At 38.7% G+C, this 20,410-nt stretch overlaps 1 protein-coding gene across 3 annotated transcripts in view; it reads left to right on the forward strand.

The window, feature by feature from the left end:
* The window catches only part of SPEN (spen family transcriptional repressor), a 96,615-nt gene that overhangs the window by 17,799 nt on the left and 58,406 nt on the right, over nucleotides 1–20,410 (forward strand). For all 3 annotated transcript variants that reach the window (XM_032863505.1, XM_032863507.1, XM_032863506.1), the window contains exons 2-3: nucleotides 11,416–11,736; nucleotides 14,824–15,300. In XM_032863505.1, the coding sequence (XP_032719396.1) occupies nucleotides 11,416–11,736; nucleotides 14,824–15,300 (798 nt within the window). The remainder of the gene's footprint in view (nucleotides 1–11,415; nucleotides 11,737–14,823; nucleotides 15,301–20,410) is intronic.

Raw genomic sequence — 20,410 nt, forward strand, 5'->3', positions numbered from 1 at the left:
CCAACCCACTGAGCCACCCAGGTGCCCCTGAAAAAAAATTTTTTTAAAGTAAATTCTATGCCCAACATGGCTTGAACTCACCACCCTGAAATCAAGAGTCACATGCTCTACTGACTGAGCCAGCCAGGCACCCCTCAAATTAATTTTACTTAGTAAATAGTTTCTCATTAGATTGGTATAAAATAATGGATATGTTTGTATATAATATATATATATATATATTTTTTTTCTTTCCACTGAGGTAATGATGCCTATAATAGTTTGAAGAATTTTCATTTGAGGCTTTACTGAAAACATTGCTTTTCTTAAGAATTAGTCATCAAGGGGCGCCTGGGTGTCTCAGTGGGTTAAGCCTCTGCCTTCGGCTCAGGTCATGGTCTCGGGGTCCTGGGATCAAGCCCCGCATCGGGCTCTCTGCTCAGCGGGGAGCCTGCTTCCCTTCCTCTCTCTCTCTGCCTGCCTGTCTGCGTACTTGTGATCTCTCTCTGTCAAATAAATAAATAAAATCTTTAAAAAAAATTAGTCATCAAATTTTCATGTACAGGATTCTAGGCATTCACCATAGATTCAGTAAACAGATGAATTTAGTTTTGTTGGTTGAATTAAGCTTGTCGTCAGTCTTCAAGTTTTCTTAAACCCTCTGAAGTAGAGCCAGAACCAGTAAGTAGCTTTTCATGTAAAAAAGTCATCTATTATGTTCATAGCAGCATTATTCACCATAGCCAAAAGATGGAAGCAGCCAGTATTGTGACCCGTGAGGGAATAAACAGAGTGTGCTAATTGGGTTTGTGGCAAACAGATTTCACGCGGCGGAATATTACTCAGCCTTAAAAAGGGGAGGAAATTCTGATTCCTGCTGCATCGTGGAGGAACCTTGAAGAAACTGTGCTCACTGAGGGAATTTGACATTTCTGTGGATTCTCTGTATGCATGCCTATTAAATTTGCTTTTTTCCTGTTTAAAAAAAATATGCTGGGGTTCCTGAGTGGCCTAGTCAATTACATATCCAACTCTCCATCTCAGCTTCGGTCTTGATCTCTGGGTCCTGGGTTCAAGCCCTGCACTGGGCTCCAGACTGAGTGGGGAGCCTACTCTAAAAGCCAAAACTAAACAAAGTTATGCTAAGTGAAATAAGTCAGGTCCCAAAAGGCTAAGTATTGTGTTATTCTACCTGTAGCAGGTACCTAGAGCAGTCAAATTCACATAGGCAGAAAGCGGAATGGTTATCCCGTTACACCGCACAAGCAGTGTTGCAGTAAGCAGTGTTTGTGTACTCTTTGCAGACGTCTGCAATTGCACATGTGTGATCAATCCCTGTGAGTGGAATTTCTAGGGATGTGTACTTAATTCTTAATCAGTACTATCAAATTGTCTTCCTAAAAGGTTTTTCTGATTTGTGTACTTCTTCAGAGAATTTATGAAAGTGTCTGTTATGTTAGACTAGTACCTAGGTATTATTAAAATTTTGGGTTTTGTGTTATCTTACCCTCTTTAAAATTTAGATTTCTTGGGGCACCTGGGTGGCTCAGTTGGTTAAGCGGCTGCCTTTGGCTCAGGTCATGATCCCAGCATTCTGGGATCAAGTCCCACATCCCACATTGGGCTTCTTGCTTGGCAGGGAACCTGCTTCTCCCTTTGCCTCTGCCTGCCTGTGCTCACTCTCTATATCTGACCAAAAAAAAAAAAAAAAAAAAGAATAAATAAAATTTAGATTTTAAAAAATTTTGAGTAAAATTGAACAGCGTTTTTGAGTGTATTTTTTTTGTTTACTATTTATGTGTATTTTATTCATTTTTAAGATTTTGTTTTTAAGTAATCTCTATGCCCAGTGTGGAGCACAAACCCACAACCCTGAGATCAAGAGTTACATGCTCCAATGACTGAGCCAACCAGGTACCCTCTGTGTGTATGTGCACATTTTAATTAATTAATTTTAAGAAAGATTTTATTTGAGAGAGAGAGAGAGAGCATGGGAGCAAGTGGGAGGAGGGGCAGAGGGAAAGGGAGAAGCAGACTCACCATTGACTGGGGCGCCTGATGGGGGGGCTCCATGCTAGAACCCTGGGATCCTGACCTGAGCCAGTCACCCACTTAACTGACTGAGCCACCCAGGCACCCCAGTATCTGCATATTTTAAAAGAATTTCAGATATTTTACCTGTTTTTGTTTGGACCTGTGTTTCCCTTGATTTGTCAGCATTGTTTGTATATTTTGGAAAACATTTATTTCTTGTGTGTTACAGCTATTTTTCCCCATTTATCTTTTGACTGTTTTGTTATTTAGGGGCTATAATTTTTCTGTGGTTTGTGTGGTCTCTTTCTTTTCTTTTTTTTTTTTTTTTGGAGATCACACAGTCGTTCAGATTACAATTATATTGAATTTGCAGAAGGATTCTACAGTAAAACATTTAAATAAATAACATAGTGGGTCACTAGGGTGTCTGAGTCGGTTAAGCGCAGGTCATGATCTCAGAGTCCTGGGATCAAGCCCCCACAATGGGCTGTCTGCTCAGCGGGGAGCCTGCTTCTGCCTCTCACTCTTCCTCTGCGTGCTCTAGCTCTCTAGCTCTCTCTCTCAAATAAACAAAATTAAAAAAAAAAAATCACATAGCACATAGTAGACTTAGTAGGATGCTTAGTAGGTATATATATACATGGACATTCCAGAAACAAATAACAAAAAATGGAATTCATGTGGTCCTTTTCTTTATGATTTAGAGGTTTTACCTCCTGTGTTGGGTCTTTCCTAGACCCAAGATTATATAACAAATGAATAATTTTTATTTATTTTTTTTGGCAGAGAGAGAACACAAATCGTGAGACTATTACAAATCATTCCTCCTTTCATCTTTTTCCACTCCTCCCCCTGTCCTTCGAAGTAGAGAAACATCTCTCAGAATATTAGCTTTTTCTCCAGTGAGGCTGGGGATTTGTGGTTGACTGCCTTTTGCTGGCTTTAGGGATCCTTAGTCTGTCTTTTGCCATCTTTAGTGATTATTTGTACTTAGGCAAAAAGATAATGTGATTAAAGGTGGAATATATTAATTATTTTAAAATGTTTATAAATCTACTTTATATATAGATTTATTTCATGGTAGATTTCCGGAAAGAATTCTGTATCATCATGAAATGGAAATGGCAGATTTTGGCTGGCACCAGTAATGGAATGGGGTACTTACCTTCCCAGTCAGGCCCACTTGACATAGAAAATGTCTTCCAGGTATGCCCAGTTACGGGAACCAGAGCATATGGTTGATTTATATTGAGATAACATAGATCTTTTTAAAAATTTAATTTCAGTTAGTTAACATATAGTGTATTATTAGCTTCAGAGGTAGAGTTCAGTGGTTCATCAGTTGCATGTAAGACCCAGAGCTCATTACATCAGTGCCCTCCTTACTACCTATCACCCAACTACCCCGTCCCCTACCCATGGCCCCTCCAGCAACTCTCAGTTGTGTTTCCTATACTTGAGAATCTCTTATGAAAAAAAAAAGTCTCTTATAGTTTGTCTCCCCCTCTGATTTTGTTTCATTTTATTTTTCCCTCCTTTTCCCTATGATCCTGTTTTGTTTCTTAAATTCCACATATGAGTGAAGTCGTATGATAATTATCTTTCTGCAGTTGACTTATTTCACTTAGCATAATACCTTCTTAGAGGTCACAGATCTTTGTGAGTAAAGGAGATAACAAAATCTTTTGTAGTAGAGGACAGTGACAGGCATTATCTTAGTCTTTGTTTTTTAAAAAAATATTTAACTAATCTCTACACCAAATGTGGGTCTCAAACTCATAATCCTGAGATCAAGTTTTATGTTTTAAAGACTGAGCCAGCCAGGCGCCCCTGTATCTTTTTTTTTTTTCTCTTTTCTCCTCCCCCCTCCCCTCTCCCCTCCCCACCCCTTCCTTCCCTCTCCCCTTTCCCTCCCCTCTTCCCTCTCCCCTTCCCTCCCCTTCCCTTCCCTCACCTCCCTTCCCTTCCCTTTCTTTTAAATAAAAATTTTATTTGTTTACTTGTCAGAGAAGAGAGTGCTAGCATAAGCAGGGGGAGAGGCAGGCAGAGGGAGAAGCAGGCTCCCCACTGAGAGGAGCCAGATGCCAAACTCCATCCCAGGACCCTGGGATTGTGACCTGAGCTGAAGGCAGACACATAACCGACTGAGCCATCCAGGTGTCCCATATCTTTTTCTTTTAATAAGTTTTATTGGGATTTAATCTACATGGCATAAAACTCATCCCTTTAAAGTGTACAGTCCAGTACAGCCACCTGGCTGGCTCATTTGGTAGAGCGTGTAACTCTTAATCTCAGGACCATGAGTTCGGGGGGTGTGTGTGTGTGTGTGTGTGTGTGTGTGTGTGTATCATTATTTATTTATTTATCCATTTATTTCTTTATTTAATTTATTTGAGAGAGTGAGAGGGGGTGGGGTAGAGGGAGAGGAAGAGAGAATCCCAAGCAGATTCTGCATCGAGTGTGGAGCCTGACACACGGCTTGATCTCATAACTCTGAGATGACGACCCAAGCAGAACTGGAGAGTCTGGCTCAACTGACTGTGTCACCTGGGCACCCCTGGGCAGCTCTAATTTAAACACTGTTATAACATATGAAGCTGCTAAGGATTCTGCCTTTTAGTCTGCCTGTAGTACTTCTAGTCGCTGGTGTAGGATGTAAAATAAAGGTCTGTCACAAGAGGGGAAACCAGCCTTTTCTTCTAAATATAAGATCAAATGGGTTGGGGCGCCTGGGTGGCTCAGTGGGTTAAAACCTCTGTGTCCGTCTCAGGTCATGATCCCAGGGTCCTGGGATCGAGCCCCACATCGGGCTCTCTGCTTTGTGGGGAGCCCGTTTCCTCCTCTCTCTCTGCCTACTTGTGATCTCTGTCAAATATATAATAAATAAGATCTTAAAAAAAAAAAGATCAAATGGATTGATTTATATATTAGTAATTCCCTCATGAAAAGTTACTACTATGAAAAGATAAGTGTTGATGTTACTGCATTATTTCAAGTAGTTTGGTAGTTGTAATGGATATACTTATGACTAACTGACTTTGAAAGAGGAGAGATTTTGAATCTTTTTATAATGTAAAGAACAAACACAAACATTTCTTGTCTTTAATATTTATCTCTTAGGCCTTTTTATCCCTTAAGACATGTTCATTTGCTCTTCACTTCTTTCTCTTCGTGCTTATTGGTTATTTACTTTTGAATAAGGGGCATCTTGGCCATTATGGGATGGAAGGGTGGGAGAGTGGGTGATAATTTGATAAAAAATGCAATTTTTGGAAGGTGATATATTGGGTTTTACAGAGTAGATGTGTAGGTTAATTGCATGCCCCTTCAAAAAGACTGATATTCTCCCTGTGTACAATCCTCTATTTCTTACCTAGAATAGTGGGACAACATTGAAGCTTTAGAAGGGATCTCTTTACTTGGAAATAGAGCAGCAGTAGTGTTAGTAATCATAAAAGACTCAGATGAGATATTTTGCCTCTAGAAGTTAACGGGGCATAGAAGGGGTTAGATGTAGAATTTGAGTGTATTGTCTAAGCAGAGTGGATCTATTGTTTCAAAAATGACTTGGGGGGTGCCTGGGTGGCTCAGTGGGTTGAGCCTCTGCCTTCAGCTCAGGTCATGATCTCAGGGTCCTGGGATCGAGTCCCACATCGGGCTCTCTGCTCATCGGAGAGCCTGCTTCCCTTCCTCTCTCTCTGCCTGCCTCTCTGACTACTTGTGATTTCTCTCTCTGTGTGTCAAATAAATAAATAAAATCTTAAAAAAAAAATGACTTGGGGATTGGCGCCTGGGTGACTCAGTAGGTTAAGCATCCGACTCTTGATTTTTTTTTTTTTTTTAAAGATTTTATTTATTTATTTGACAGAGATCACAAGTAGGCAGAGAGGCAGGCAGGGAGAGAGGAGGAAGCAGGCTCCCTGCAGAGCAGAGAGCCCGATGTGGGGCTCGATCCCAGGACCCTGGGATCATGACCTGAGCGGAAGGCAGAGGCTTTAACCCACTGAGCCACCCAGGTGCCCCCCCCCACTCTTGATTTTGCCTCAGGTCATGATCTCAGGGTTGAGAGGCTGAGCTCCATGCTGGGCATGGAGCCTGCTTAAGATTCTCTCCCTCCCCCCCCCCCCGCCCCGGCTCAGTGCCTCATCCCCCCTCCCTTCCTCTAAAAACATAATCCCAGGGTCCTGGGATCGAGCCCCACATCGGGCTCTCTGCTCTGCAGGGAGGGTGCTGCCTCCTCTCTCCCTGCCTGCCTCTCTCCCCCCCCCCCGCCCCATCCTCTCTCTCTCCCCCTCTCTTTAAAAAAAAAAATGACTTGGGGAGGATTGTTTTCTGTAGTAGGGGCCTTTTTGTGAAAAGCAAATATTGTATGTGGCTATTTTTTACTATTGCTTATTAGTAGGGTCAGTTGCAAAAACTAGGATTAAAAGTAATCTTTGCATTTTTATTGAAAACCCAGCCAATAATGGTTGAGTGTAGTGCCTTCTGGAAAGAAAGGTATTGAGAGGTACGTTTGTATTGAGGGGTATGTCTTTAGCTTTATGTAATGGTGTTGCTTTGGAAATTATAGAGTATGTTTCTTGTGGAGTTGATAAAAACAGTTTAGGTCTACTCTTCACCTATCAGGAATCTAAATTGTAATTAAATTCCCTGAGACTAGGGAATCTTTGCTTTGTTCCTTGATATGCATCAGGTGCCTAGAACAGTTCTTGTTAAAAACCATATAATTAATAATTCAATTAGGATCAGAACGCTAGTCCAGAACTCATGCATTTCCTCTACTATGTCAACATTGCTTTCCAATGGGAACTCTGAGGCCATTAATTCACCGAAATTATATTCTTCAGGGAACGGCTAACGACTGTCAGTACTTATTATATAAATTGTCCATTAGGGTTTTTTTTTTTTTTTTTTTAAGTAATCTTTACACCCAACATGGGGCTCAAACCCACAACCTCAAAGTCACAAGCTCCACCAAATGAACCAGCCAGGTGCCCCTAAATTGTCTATTGTTGAAAGGAGACCAAACATTTCACCAAACCTGGCATTATTTTGGGTAATTTTTTAAATAGTTTTTTTTAATAATAAAATTTTATTATAATAAATAATAAAATTTTTTAATAATAAAATAATACTTATTTTAAGTAGGCTCCACACCCAACATGAGGCTTGAACTCAGGACCCTGAGATTAAGAGTTGAATACAGCACTGACTGAACCAGCCAGGCACCCTTATCTTGGATAATTTTTAAAATGACTCTTCAAAACTTACCCCCCCCAAAAAAAAACTTACAATACAGTGTATGTTGATCAGTTTAGTATTTTTTAATGTTGAACATTTTGACCAAATAGAAACCAGTTTAGTATTGTTTTTTGACTGTTGTTTTTGAAGACAAACCTATTAAATAGTTACATACTGTAGTTTGTAGCAGTTGAACAGTTTCTTAGCTTATGTTCTCATTTATTTTAACTTGAGGCTCTCTTAATTCTTGAGAAATTATAAATGCAATAACTTAATCATATAACTAGTGACCATGTAATTTTAGAAACTGATGTTTTCTGTGTATTACTGGAAAATATTCCATAAGTTCTCTGAAAACCTGTATCTAAGGCTCGATATTGTTGAAAAGGAAATATTACCTAATTGTGGTTTGATTCTTTTTTAACTACTAAATTTCAGATAAATGTTTAATCTTGAATACTTGAAGGATACTTGAAAACTGTCGGAAATGTGTTGTTTTGGAAGGAGTAGACAAAATCAGGACATCACCTTTACCAACTGAGTTTTCATGGATATGAAGAGTTAGCCACTGCTTTTTTTTTTTTTTTTTCCTAAATTTATTTATTTTAGAGAGTGAGCACAAATGCATCCAGGCATGGGAAGGGGCAGGAGATGGAGAGACTTTCAAGCAGACTCCCCGCTGAGCGCTGAGGCTCACTCGGGGCTTGATTTCACGACCCTGAGATCATGACCTGAGCTGAAATCGAGAGCCAGGTGCTTAACTGACTGAGCCACCCAAGCGCCCTTCTTTTTTTTTTTTTTAATAGAAAAACCTTTGCAACCTTCCATTTAGTGAGAAACTTTGTAGGTGTAGGTGTGGTAAAATATGCATAATATAACATTTATTTTAACCGTTTTGGGGCATACAATTCAGTGGTGTTAAGTACGTTCGTGGTGTTACATATAATCACCACTATCTATTTCTAGAATTTTTTCATCCCATACAGAAATTCTGTACCCATTAAACAGTAACTCCCCATTTCCCTCTTGTCTCTGCTTCTCCTAACTTCTGTTCTACTTTGTCTCTATGAATTTGCCTATTCTAGATACCTCCTATAAGTGGAATCATAAACGAATTGTCCTTCTGTGTCTGGCTTATTTCATTTAGGGTGATGTTTTATTTTTTATTTTTTAAATTTTATATATGTATATATATGTTTTAAAGGATTTTATTTATTTATTTGACAGAGGTCACAAGTAGGCAGATGGGGAAGCAGGCTTCCTGCTGAGCAGAGAGCCCAGTGCGGGGCTCCATCCCAGGACCTTGGGATCATGACCTGAGCTGAAGGCAGAGGCCTTAACCCACTGAGCCACCCAGGTGCCCCCATTTTTAATTTTTTTAAAAGATTTTATTTATTTGGCAGAGAGAGACAGCGAGAAAGGGAACACAATCCAGGGGGAGTGGGAGAGAGAGAAGCAGGCTTCCCGCTGAGCAGGGCTTGATCCCAGGACTTTGGGATCATGACCTGAGCCTAAGGCAGACGCTTAATGACTGAGCCACCCAGGTGCCCCTAGGGTGATGTTTTAATTTTTATCCCTGTTGTGGCTTGTATCAGAACTTTGTTTCTTTTTATGTCTTTTTTTTTTTCCAAAGATTTTTTATTTATTAATTTGACAGAGATCACAAGTAGGCAGAGAGAGAGAGAGGAGGAAGCAGGCTTCCCGCCGAGCAGAGAGCCTGATGTGGGAGCTCCATCCCAGTACCCTGAGATCATGACCTGAGTCAAAGGCAGAGGCTTTAACCCACTGAGCCACCCAGGCGCCCCTCTTTTTATGTCTTAATGTACTATCCCATTATAAGTATATTTTGCATTTTGTTTATTCATTCATTGGTAGACACTTGGGTTGCTTCCATCTTTGGGCTGTTACAAATAATGCTGCAGTGAACGTTGGTGTACACATAGCTATTTGAACCCCAGTTAAGGAGTGGAATTGCTGGGTCATATGGTAATTGTATGCTTAACTTACTGAGAAAAATGCCAAACTTTTCCACAGTGGCTGCACGATTTTATAGTTCTATTAGATCTGCCCTAGATTTCAAATTTTTCTGTGTTCTTGTCAACACTTGTTTTATTCCTTTTTTTTTTCCTGCCTTAAATAGTCATCCTAATGGGTGTGAAGTGGTATCTCATTGTGGTTTTAATTCGCATTTCCCTAATGACTATTAATTTTGAGCGTATTTTTCTGGGTTTATCTGCCATCTGTATATCTTCTTTGTTGAAGTGTTTTGCCTTTTTAAAAAAATTGGTTGAATTATAAAAGTTTTTGTACTCTAGATACAAGTCCTTTGTCAGATACACTGGAAGGTATTTAATGTTTGTAGGGAAAGAAAAGAACTATTCCAATTTCTCACAATTTTTTTTTTCCAAATTAGCTCCTTTCATTAATTCAGTATCAACAAATAATTTTATTACTTCTAGTTCAGTTGCCTGATGAAACAATTTTAGGATTAGGTTTCCCTTGTGAGAGGTATAACTTAAATCATACTGGAGGATGTAAAGAGAAGAGTTCTGCTTTCTGATAATGTCAGCTCCAGGAGAAGTGTAAAATTATGATTTTGGATTGTCAGCAAATAAGAATGCTATATTTAAAATTGCTGTGCTTGCCTTTCTAAAATGCCAGATTATAAGTACATAAAGCATAGTTAACTCCTAATGAAATTCATAGAATTTTCATGACTTTTAAAATTCTGAATCATTATATTTCTTACACATATCTTCCAAATATAAAAGGTGCCCTAAAATTTTTCTTTACAGACATCTCAAGCATTTTTTTTTTTTTTGGGGGAATAAAAATGGGAACATATGGTCTATCAAAAGATTTTCTCAAATTCATTAATTTATATGAAGAACAGTTTTAAGTATACCAAAATTATAAGTTTTAGTAGTTTTAACCTCCTGAAAAAAATTAAATAGCAGAAAACTGCATTAAAAAATTAGAATGTTGGGACACCTGGGTGGCTCAGTTGGTAAAGTGTCAACCTTTGACTCAGGTCATGATATCTGTGTCTTGGGATCAAGTCCCACGTCAGGCTCCCTGCTTAGTGGGGAGCCTGAGTCTCCCTCTTTCTCTGCCTGCTGCTCCCCCTGCTTGTGTGCTTGCATTCTCTCTGTCAAATAAATAAATTAAATCTTAAAAAAAAAAATCTGACTCTCACTTGATGGGCACCTGGGTGGCTCAGTCAGTTAAGTGTCTGACTTCAGCTCGGGTCATGATCTCAGGGTCCTGGGATTCAGCCCTGTGGTGGGCTCCGTGCTCAGCAGGGAGTCTTTTCTCTGCCCCTCACCTTGTGCTTTCTCTCTCTTGGATAAATAAATAAAGTCTTTAAAAAAAATTAAGACTGTCACTTCAAATGGATTACTTTCAAGTAAAGATTGTGAAATCATCTCATTTTTTCAGAAAGCTCATTTTCCCTTAATGATTTAAAAATGAAATCTGTAAAGTAGCTGTTTTTAGTTTAGATGTTTCTTTACTTTTTAATTTTAATTTTTAAAAAAGATTTATTTATTTGACACAGAGACACAGCGAGAGAGGAAACAAGCAGGGGGAGTGGGAGAGGGAGAAGCCGGCTTCCTGCTGAGCAGGGAGCTGGATGCGGGGCTCAGTCCCCTTAGGACCCTGAGATCATGACCTTAGCTGAAGGCAGACACTTAAGGACTGAGCCACCAGGCCCTCCCGATGAACAAACATCTTGAAAGATTTCTAAGTAACATTAAACCATCTTAGGTTTAGTAACCTTTTTTAGAATGTAAAAATTCATAAAACAGAGATTCATTTCAGCTAAGTGTTCTTAAAAGGTGAAAAATAATTTAGTGAATATATTTAAGAAGTGAGAGTAATGGTTAAAACATTTGTAAGTTTTGGGGAACCTGGCTGACTCGGTTGGTAGAGCATGCGACTAGATCTCAGGCCTCATGAGTTCAAGCCCCACATTGGGTGTAGAGCTTGCTTTTAAAAAACCTTTGTAAATTTTTGCCCCAAGAAAAATGTGTAAAAGCCATCTTGTGTACTTTGCAACGCCTCCTACATACGCAGTTAATGTAAATTGTCTAAAAATAAGAATTTCACAGACTATTCTTGGAAAATTATTGTTATGCAACAATAATGTTTTGTTTTTTCCAGATATGGCCGCGTGGAAAGTGTCAAAATTCTCCCCAAGAGGGGATCTGAAGGAGGAGTGGCCGCCTTTGTGGATTTTGTGGACATTAAAAGTGCACAGAAGGCTCACAACTCAGTCAACAAAATGGGAGATAGAGACCTACGCACGGATTATAATGAACCAGGCACCATTCCGAGTGCTGCTCGGGGATTGGATGATACAGTTTCCATAGCATCTCGTAGTAGAGAGGTTTCTGGGTTCAGAGGAGGTGGTGGAGGGCCTGCTTATGGCCCTCCACCATCACTTCATGCACGAGAAGGACGTTATGAGCGGAGACTTGATGGGTAAGTTCCAAGGTTTCTGTAGGCAGGTATTTTGTATTTGATATGGTGAGAAACAGAAACTCATATTTAGGGGCCCCAGATGGATTTAAAGTTTTGGGCATTCTCAATGTTTCCTATTTTGGGTTGGAAACGGAAGTGATTTCTATCCCAGTGGCTGGTATCTTGTGGAATCGTAGAGGATATTTCCTGCAGCTGGTTGGATATCTACTCCTGAGATGTAAAATGGTGGAAGATTTTGTATGGCAGTATCATTTTTGGAGTTACCTATCTTCTAGAATTAACTATTCCTTCTGTTGGATAATCTGAAGGCCTTCCTTGGATATATCTCTGCTATCTGATGGAGCTATTTGGCTACAGATTTTGTGGTTGTACTATATGGAATATTTCTGGAATATTAGAGCCTACAGATTCTTTTAGAAGTTGATATCTGCTTCTCAATTTTCACTACACAAAGTGTACAAACAAATTGGATTGTCACAAAAAACCTAGCAGACCATAATGATTCAACCGCCTGGATTCTACAAACAATACTTTCTTTAATCTGGAAATCTGTACTTGGATGAAGAAGAGTGAAGGCAATGTTTGATTTTTTTCCATTTTGGATCTACACATTTTCCATGTTGGAATTATACTCCTTGATGGAATGGGGGAAATTTGAGATGATGAATGTTTCTAAATCCTGGAATATAGCCATTCTTTTCTAATTGCTGGAATGTATGGGATGTCATGCAGTCAAGATTCCATTAGCCCAGGGGAAGAGGATTACTATTTTGTTTCTTAAGCAAGTTGCTGTCCAATTAAAGGTACTTTAGCCTTGAACACATGGTGACGATCAGTTGTGGATACAGCAATCAAAATTGACTGTGTGGATGGCTACAAAGGTGAACTAATGGGGAGCAACTGTTCTTCCTCATTTGGTGGAATCGTAGAGGAGGTTTCCTCTTCTGTCAGCTGCCTGATTCCTACTTAGGGCTGGAAATTTTTTTGAATGTGGATGAATTTATAATTGTCTACTATCTCAAGAAAGAAGTCTGGGGGTTTGAGAGTTACAGTTTGTCTGGGACTACTTGCTTCCGGTGGAATTATTTTATCTGGTCACTAAGATTTTTTTTTTCCTTGTGGTTCATCTAAATATCATTTGACACCCTTGCCCATTAAGAAGGTGGATTACCCCCATAAGAGGGGCCAAAATTGGGGAAGTTATGTTCACAATTCTCTCCCTAGATTTAATTGGGATTATAGGTCGTGTTTCCACACTTGGAAAAGGTTGGTATGTCCTGACCTGTGTATATTAGCCCCTCTCCTAACCCAAGTCAAACTCTCTTCTTTTTTTCCCCCACTAACTCTAGAAGTGTTTAGTACTAATAGATGAATCAAAGAATAGCTATTAGATTTCAGCTCTGCTAGCTCTTGTGCCTGCCTTCTGTATCTTCCTAATAGATAAGAACTTTGCATATTTCTAAAATACCAGCTGTAGCAGTAATTCTCCTAGAACTATTGCCTATTGCTTATTATATCATTAATAACAGCTTTTACCAATTAACATTTGATAGGGTGCTAATTGAATTATTTGTGAAATTTTCTCTTAAGTCTCAAAGGAAACCCTCTTGTTTGTTAGACATTGAAATATCTGTCCAAATGCCAGAAATGTAGCACATTTAAAAAGGAAAAAGTTATTTAATACTTTAAATAGGAAAGATACTACTGAATTTTTTTGCCATGCAGTTGCTTCACATCATAGCAGCAAAAAGCAAGTATAGCCTAGGAAGGTATGGTTGCTACTAAGTGAAAGAAAGGGTGGGTGAAAATGAAGGTTAGTGGAGAGATTTTGGATTTATGAATCTACTGGGGACATAGTTGTAAGATTTTTGCCAGATATTCTTCACTGGAGAGATTCTAGTTCTGTGTCTTTGATGATTTCTTAATCTTTTGATAGAAGATCAGATCCAAGGATAATGTTGAGAAGAAACTCAGTCTCAACTTGAGATTGAAGCAATGAAGTGGTCTTTTAGGAACTCAGGAAATGAGTTCTGGTTTCCTACAAAAGTAGAAAATGTTAAGATTTCTGTGTAGGATTAGCATTGGTTTTCATTATCAACACATAAGTGCATGTGTAATTGAACATGCAGCAATCCTTTATAACGGTAGGTTGGCAAATAGTCATGTCCTATAGAAACATTTTTTTAGGTTAATCCATTGCTAATAGCAACCTTCAAATATCTTACAGTTTCCAAAGTTGGCTAATTTCATCAGAGGCAATTTGAGCTTAGCTATGACTAAGAACATATTTCCTATAAACATTAAGCACAGACATTAACAAGTGGGATCATGGAATAGTTGTTTTAAAAAATTATGTGGAATTTGATAGCACCAGTAGATGAAATAATCTTTATTCTTTAGTTAAATTTACCATAGAATAAATAGCATGTGTCAGTCCAGTATTTTGATAAGCTTTTCTTTTAAGATTCCATTTCTGTTATTAAATGTGATTGTTTGGGCACAGCAGTTTACATAATCTGATAGTTTTTATAATTACCCAAGAAGTCGAAAGTTAATGAGAAAAAATTAAAATTTTTTTCTGGACTTCTTTGAAAATGCCCTCTTACTGCTGGGACATACATTGCAATAGGGCTTTCATGTCTGTGTTAAAATGTATCATGGAAATTTTGCCTAAAATAAATTTGCCAAGTAAGTAAAAGTTTGGTATATATTTTAATCAGATGGAAGTATAGAAAACTTTTTTATTAAAATGACAGTCTCTTCTTGTTCCATTAAACTGCAAATGAAAAGGAGATATATTTCTGCATATAAGCCAGAAAATCCCTAATAAAAAGAGCATCTGATTTGCAGAACACTAGTCATGAAAGCCCAATATACACAATGATTGCTCAGCTGTGAAAATAATTTTTGGAGTCAAGTAAAATGTTAAGCTTGGTAGTGTTTGCTTACTAAGTAGGTTAATGCTGTTTAGAAAATGACAGTTGCAAAGACAGACAATGCTGAAATGAATGTTTGCATGACTTGCTTTTAGTTTTGCTTGCCCTTTTCTGATTGATTAAATATTTTTCCCCCCCCTCCTAAATGCAGGGCTTCAGATAACAGGGAGCGTGCTTATGAACATAGTGCCTATGGACACCATGAACGGGGGACGGGAGGATTTGATCGGACAAGACATTACGATCAGGATTACTATAGAGATCCTCGCGAGCGGACTTTACAACATGGGCTCTATTATACTTCTCGGAGTCGAAGTCCAAACCGTTTTGATGCTCATGACCCCCGATACGAACCTAGGGCTCGGGAGCAGTTTACACTGCCCAGTGTGGTACACAGGGATATCTACAGGGATGATATTACCCGGGAGGTACGAGGCAGAAGGCCAGAGCGGAATTACCAGCACAGCAGGAGTCGGTCACCACATTCATCCCAGTCTAGAAATCAGTCTCCTCAGAGGCTGGCTAGCCAAGCGTCTAGACCTACAAGGTCCCCTAGCGGCAGCGGCTCTAGGAGTAGATCCTCCAGTAGTGATTCAATCAGCAGCAGCAGTAGTACCAGCAGTGACAGGTAGGTTAACAGCCTTTTGTTATCACAGACGAGCTGTTGAATAAAATGTCACAAATTCTCAACAATCAGTGGTAATGATTTGTAGCATAGTAATATTTTTTAAAGTAAGTAATCTTGGATCGTGTATATGAGAAGCTGTGATTAGTGGGTGGCCATGGAATTCACCATTCTGTCAAGTACCTGAAATAGTGATTTGCAAATGCTCTTTTTTGCTCCAGATGCTCAATATTCGTATGGCCAAAAGAGGTAGAAAAACGGTAACCTTAGCTGAATGAAGTAAATCCTGTGCTGCTGAAAATATTTCTCTTTAAAGTTTTTAATTTCTTGGATGTATAATGCTAACTTCTATTATTTTGGTTGAAAATTCATAAAAGCCTTTTGTTTAAAGATGTATTGGTGAAATAGACTGTTGACACCTCTATTATCAATGACTAAATCAACTTTTGGGTACATTTTAACTAATTTTAATATCAAGGTGAAAGCCAATTTATAATCTCAAGTAGAAAAGCTTTCTTTAAATGCAGGTTGTAACTTAGCTGTTCATTAAGGTTGAGTGAGGTAATTTTATTAGTTGGAAATTTTTTTACAAAGGAATTTTATTCTAAAGGTAAAAATAATAATTTGAAGGTAATTTAACAGGAAACTGCTTAGAAGTTTATCACAGATCTATGTAGATAGTACAGCTTACTCCTTTTATAACCTTGGACAAGTTACTTAAGCTGCCTATGCCTCAGCTTTCTCATCTTCTGTGAGAATCAGGCTTTAAAATTATTGTGAAGATTAAACAAAAAAAATGTATTTAAGTGCTTAGCTCGATATCCATATATATTAAATGCTGCCTTTAGTAATTATTAGCTATTATTACTGCTTCAGTTGTTGAAGCATTTGAATGGTCTTGAACCATTCCTTGTTTCCATCTACTGTTACTGATCCTGTTTATGCCAAATATCCTAGTTTTCTATTTGAATGCTGTATATTTTAAATTTATAGGATACAAAATTTTTTGACTGACTAAAATGCCCAGATTAATTATTCTTCTTCCAGTATTGCCTGCTTCGAATTAATTTGAGACACGTAAATGATCATGTACTTGGGGAAAATCATGTACTGGCTCCAGTGTTGCAGCTCTGTGACACGGGTGAAAACTCAACCTCTCCTGATTTTATTTGCTACATTGTCAGGTTAAGCAATTGACAAGATTCATTTGAACTCTATAATAAGCTGATTATGAAGTCTTGTTATGTCCTACTTTCTCCTACATAGAATTAAGGTACTCAGGTTTTAGTCCTTTTTCTCTAAACCTACCTCATTAAAGGGATACAGTAGCATTCCACTGTGTCAAAACTTAATGAAAAGCCAGCCAATTGTGGAAGTGTTGAAGTTGGAGAAATATGATACAGGGCCTTCAGGAAGGCATTATACTTTGGTGGGAGTGATAGTGATTTGGGATCTGGCCCTTAGCATTGTAGGCTCACAAACTTGAACCCAGAGGCCATCTGATGAATTTGATGGAGCTAATCCCTGTTTATGCCATCTAAAGGAAGGGTTATACGCTTCTGAATATTTACAGTCAGAAAGATAACGCCACAAAGGCAGGATAAGCTTAGAAAATGTACACGGGGACTAAATTACAATTTTTTTAAAAAAGATTTTATTTATTTGTTTGACAGAGATCACAAGTAGGCAGAGAGGCAGGCAGAGAGAGAGGGAGAAGAAGCAGGCTCCCCGCTGAGCAGAAAGCCCGATGTGGGGCTCAGTCATGACCTGAGCTGAAGACAGAGGCTTTAACCCACTGAGCCACCCAGGCGCCCCTAAATTACAATTGTTAAAGATATTTCCTCTTCTGTCAGCTACCTGATTCATGTTTAGGGCTGGAAGCTTTTACGATTTAGGGCTATAAAGGCTGTTACGGAGCACCTCGTCGACAAGAAGAGCTGAGTTTTAGGCTAGGCAGGGAACACTGTAGGTTGAAGGAACAACCTGGAGGATACAGATGGAAGAATGTTCTGTGAACAGCACGTAATTTAGAATGACTTAACGATGATAATGATTTGGGGTTTAGTTCTTTATGCAAAGATGAGTGGTTGAAAGATTTTGGGAAGGGAGATAGTTTGTTGAGATCTGTGCTTTAGATTTAGAAAGGCATCTGGTGACTTAGAGTAGGAAAGACAGAGGTTGTGGTGAGGAGGCTATTTCAGTAGTTCGGAGAAGGAAGTCTTGGACTCTGAGAATGCCTAACTTGGGGCAAGTGGGAGAGACATTGTGTCAATAATGAGATTATGTTGATTGTGAGAAACAGTGAACTTTCTGGAAATGGGACTGAATGAGGCCTTTCAGTGCTATCCTTTAAGAACAAGACCAGGTCTTCCTTTGTGCACACCGTAGAGCTTAGCATACCGTCTTTCTCAAAGTACATGTTCAGTAAATAGTTGAAATACTTAGATACAGTTCTTAGTTAACATAGTGGATAAAGTAGAATTAATGTAAATAGCTGAAAGATTTGTCATTATGTATGATCCAAGCAAGTCTGAGAAAAAAAATCTTTTGATGTGCATAGAATACCCATTCAGCCTCCCTTTTATCAGATGTCCTTTTTAACTTTACTATTATGCTGACATCAGAGTGTAATATTTTGAGATGTTTTATAGATTCAGAATGTTGAATTTCCTTTTGGGGAAATAAGTTCTTTTTTGTAATCTTTAAAACCTTATGACTGTGAAACCAGACCTTCCAAGTTCTTTAAAAATGTTTCAAATTAACGTCTTATAGTAGATGAAATATAGCTTGGTTCTAGCGATAGAAACAAGCTTGTATTCTGTCTGCAGGACTGACTGACGGGGAAGTTAATCACCCTCCATCCCCCTTAATTGTTGGAGCTTTGGTGAACAGATTCCTAGCAGTGCGTTTCCAATGAGTAAACGTGGGATTCATAACAGTCTGGTTGTGAACTCTTTATAAATGACACACCTACAGTTTCTGCATAACTATTCTCAGTATTTAACTGGTGAGAACTGGAACTTAATGGTATAAGCTTTCCTCTGTGCAGCTCTGTGGTGCTGTCTGTCTCTTTCTCTGTTGTGGTTTAGGGAGTCACTTTGCCTTTCAACAGAAAATTTTAAATGTATGTATTCCACAAAAGTATTTCTTTTAAAAGTCCTGATTGAGGGGCTCCTGGGTGATTCGGTTGTTAAGCCTCTGCCTTAGGCTCAGGTCATGATCCCAGGCTTCTGGAAACGAGCCCCTCATTGGGTTCCCTGCTCTGCAGAGAGCCTGCTTCTCCCTCTCCCACTCCCCCTGCTTGTGTTCCCTCTTTCCCTGTCTCTCCCCCAGCTCCCGTGTCAAATAAATAAATAAATAAACAAATAAATCTTTAAAAAAAAAAAGCCAGATTGAAGTTGAACATACTTTATTTCTATAGTTTCCTATCATTGGGTTTCTTTTTCCTGTCATGTTAGTGAATTTTCAAGGAATTGAAGAATTTATTGAATTTAGTTCATAAACTTTCCTGGTATCTTTTTTTTTTTTTTTAAAGATTTTATTTATTTATTTGACAGAAATCACAAGTAGGCAGAGAGGCAGGCAAAGAGAAAGGGGGAAGCAGGCTGCCCACTAAGCAGAGAGCCCGATGCAGGGCTGGATCCCAGGACCCTGAGATCATGACCTGAGCCGAAGGCAGACACCCAACCCACTGAACCACCCAGGAAACCCCCCCCCCTTTTTAAAAGATTTTATTTATTTATCTGACAGCGAGAGAGGGGACACAAGCAGGGGAGTGGGAGAGTGAGAAGCAGGCTTCCCACTGAGCAGGGACCCCGTTGCGGGGCCCCAATCCCAGGACCCTGGGATCATGACCTGAGCCCAAGGTGGACACTCAACGACTGAGCCACCCAGGTGCCCCAACTTTCCTGATATCTTGAAATAGTTTTTGTGCTTTGTTGCCCAGTGTTTTACTTTGATCGAACCCAAAGATGATTGGGCTGGTTTAGGGTCCCTGAACTTGAATGGGGAAAATTACATCTTTTCACTAGTAATCTGTAACTGAAATTAAGTATCGCTTCGCATTATGAAAGTAGGCAACAAAAAAAACAGTGGTATTGACAGTATATGGGTTACTTTGTCACCAGTATAAATCCGTAGGTAATTTATTATAGTTGCAGATATCTTAAAATGCGGTGTGTAGTCATCATTACTGAGACTACTGGGAATTACGTAGTTACTAAACTCAGTGTTAAGTATTATAAGTTAATGTTAATGAAAACATTATAACACAACATTTTAAATATTTTAATAACGGTCAATATAATTGGTTTCCATTTTTATTCCTGTTTATTTTACTTGATGCATTTAGAAACCTTATTCTGAAAAGTGCAGAGTCTTCACCAGATTGCTGAAAAGATATCCTGGCAGTTAGTCCTTGATTCTGCATGCTTTAAGAGGTTTACTGAATGAATGGGGAAGAAAATGGATGAAAGGGTAAAGGGAGAGAGTTGAGATTTGGATAATCCTAAACCTGTTCCTATTCCTTTCCCTCTTATTCAGTAGATTACTTCTCTAAATCTCTTTTTAGTCTAAATTTAACTTTTGAATTTATATTCAGCTATCTGTTTAACAAATACTGTGTTTTTGTGTGCACGAAATTTATGGAGTAAGATAGGTTGTATGGAGCCCCAAGAATAGAACTAATTTATTTATTTTTAATATTTTTTTAAAGTTTATTATTATTTTTGTAATCTCTACATCCAGTGTGGGGCTTGAACTCTTGACCTTGAGATTAAGAGTCAAATGCTCTTCTGACTGAGCCATCCAGGCACCCCAAGAATAGATTAGTTTAGATTAAACATTTGCAATGGCTGAGCCAAAGCAGAAAACTACATATATGTCTAATTAAGAGCTAACATGTATTTATATTAATCTGGGTGTCTGTGGCTTGTGCATCTTTCCTGCTTTCCAGAAGCAGCCTCATCTGTCTTGAAAGCTTTTTGGGCTAGGGTCAGACTTTTCCTTTTTGTTCTTCTGAACCCTGCTGGTTTGTCTGTCTAAATATGGTAACTACAGAGTTTTATTCTCACAAAAATAGGTCTTTAGGTGGAAACAAAATGAATGTAGTAAT

Source organism: Lontra canadensis, unplaced genomic scaffold (assembly GCF_010015895.1).
Source record: "Lontra canadensis isolate GAN:19392208 unplaced genomic scaffold, GSC_riverotter_1.0 scaffold25, whole genome shotgun sequence".
Taxonomy (NCBI): domain Eukaryota; kingdom Metazoa; phylum Chordata; class Mammalia; order Carnivora; family Mustelidae; genus Lontra; species Lontra canadensis.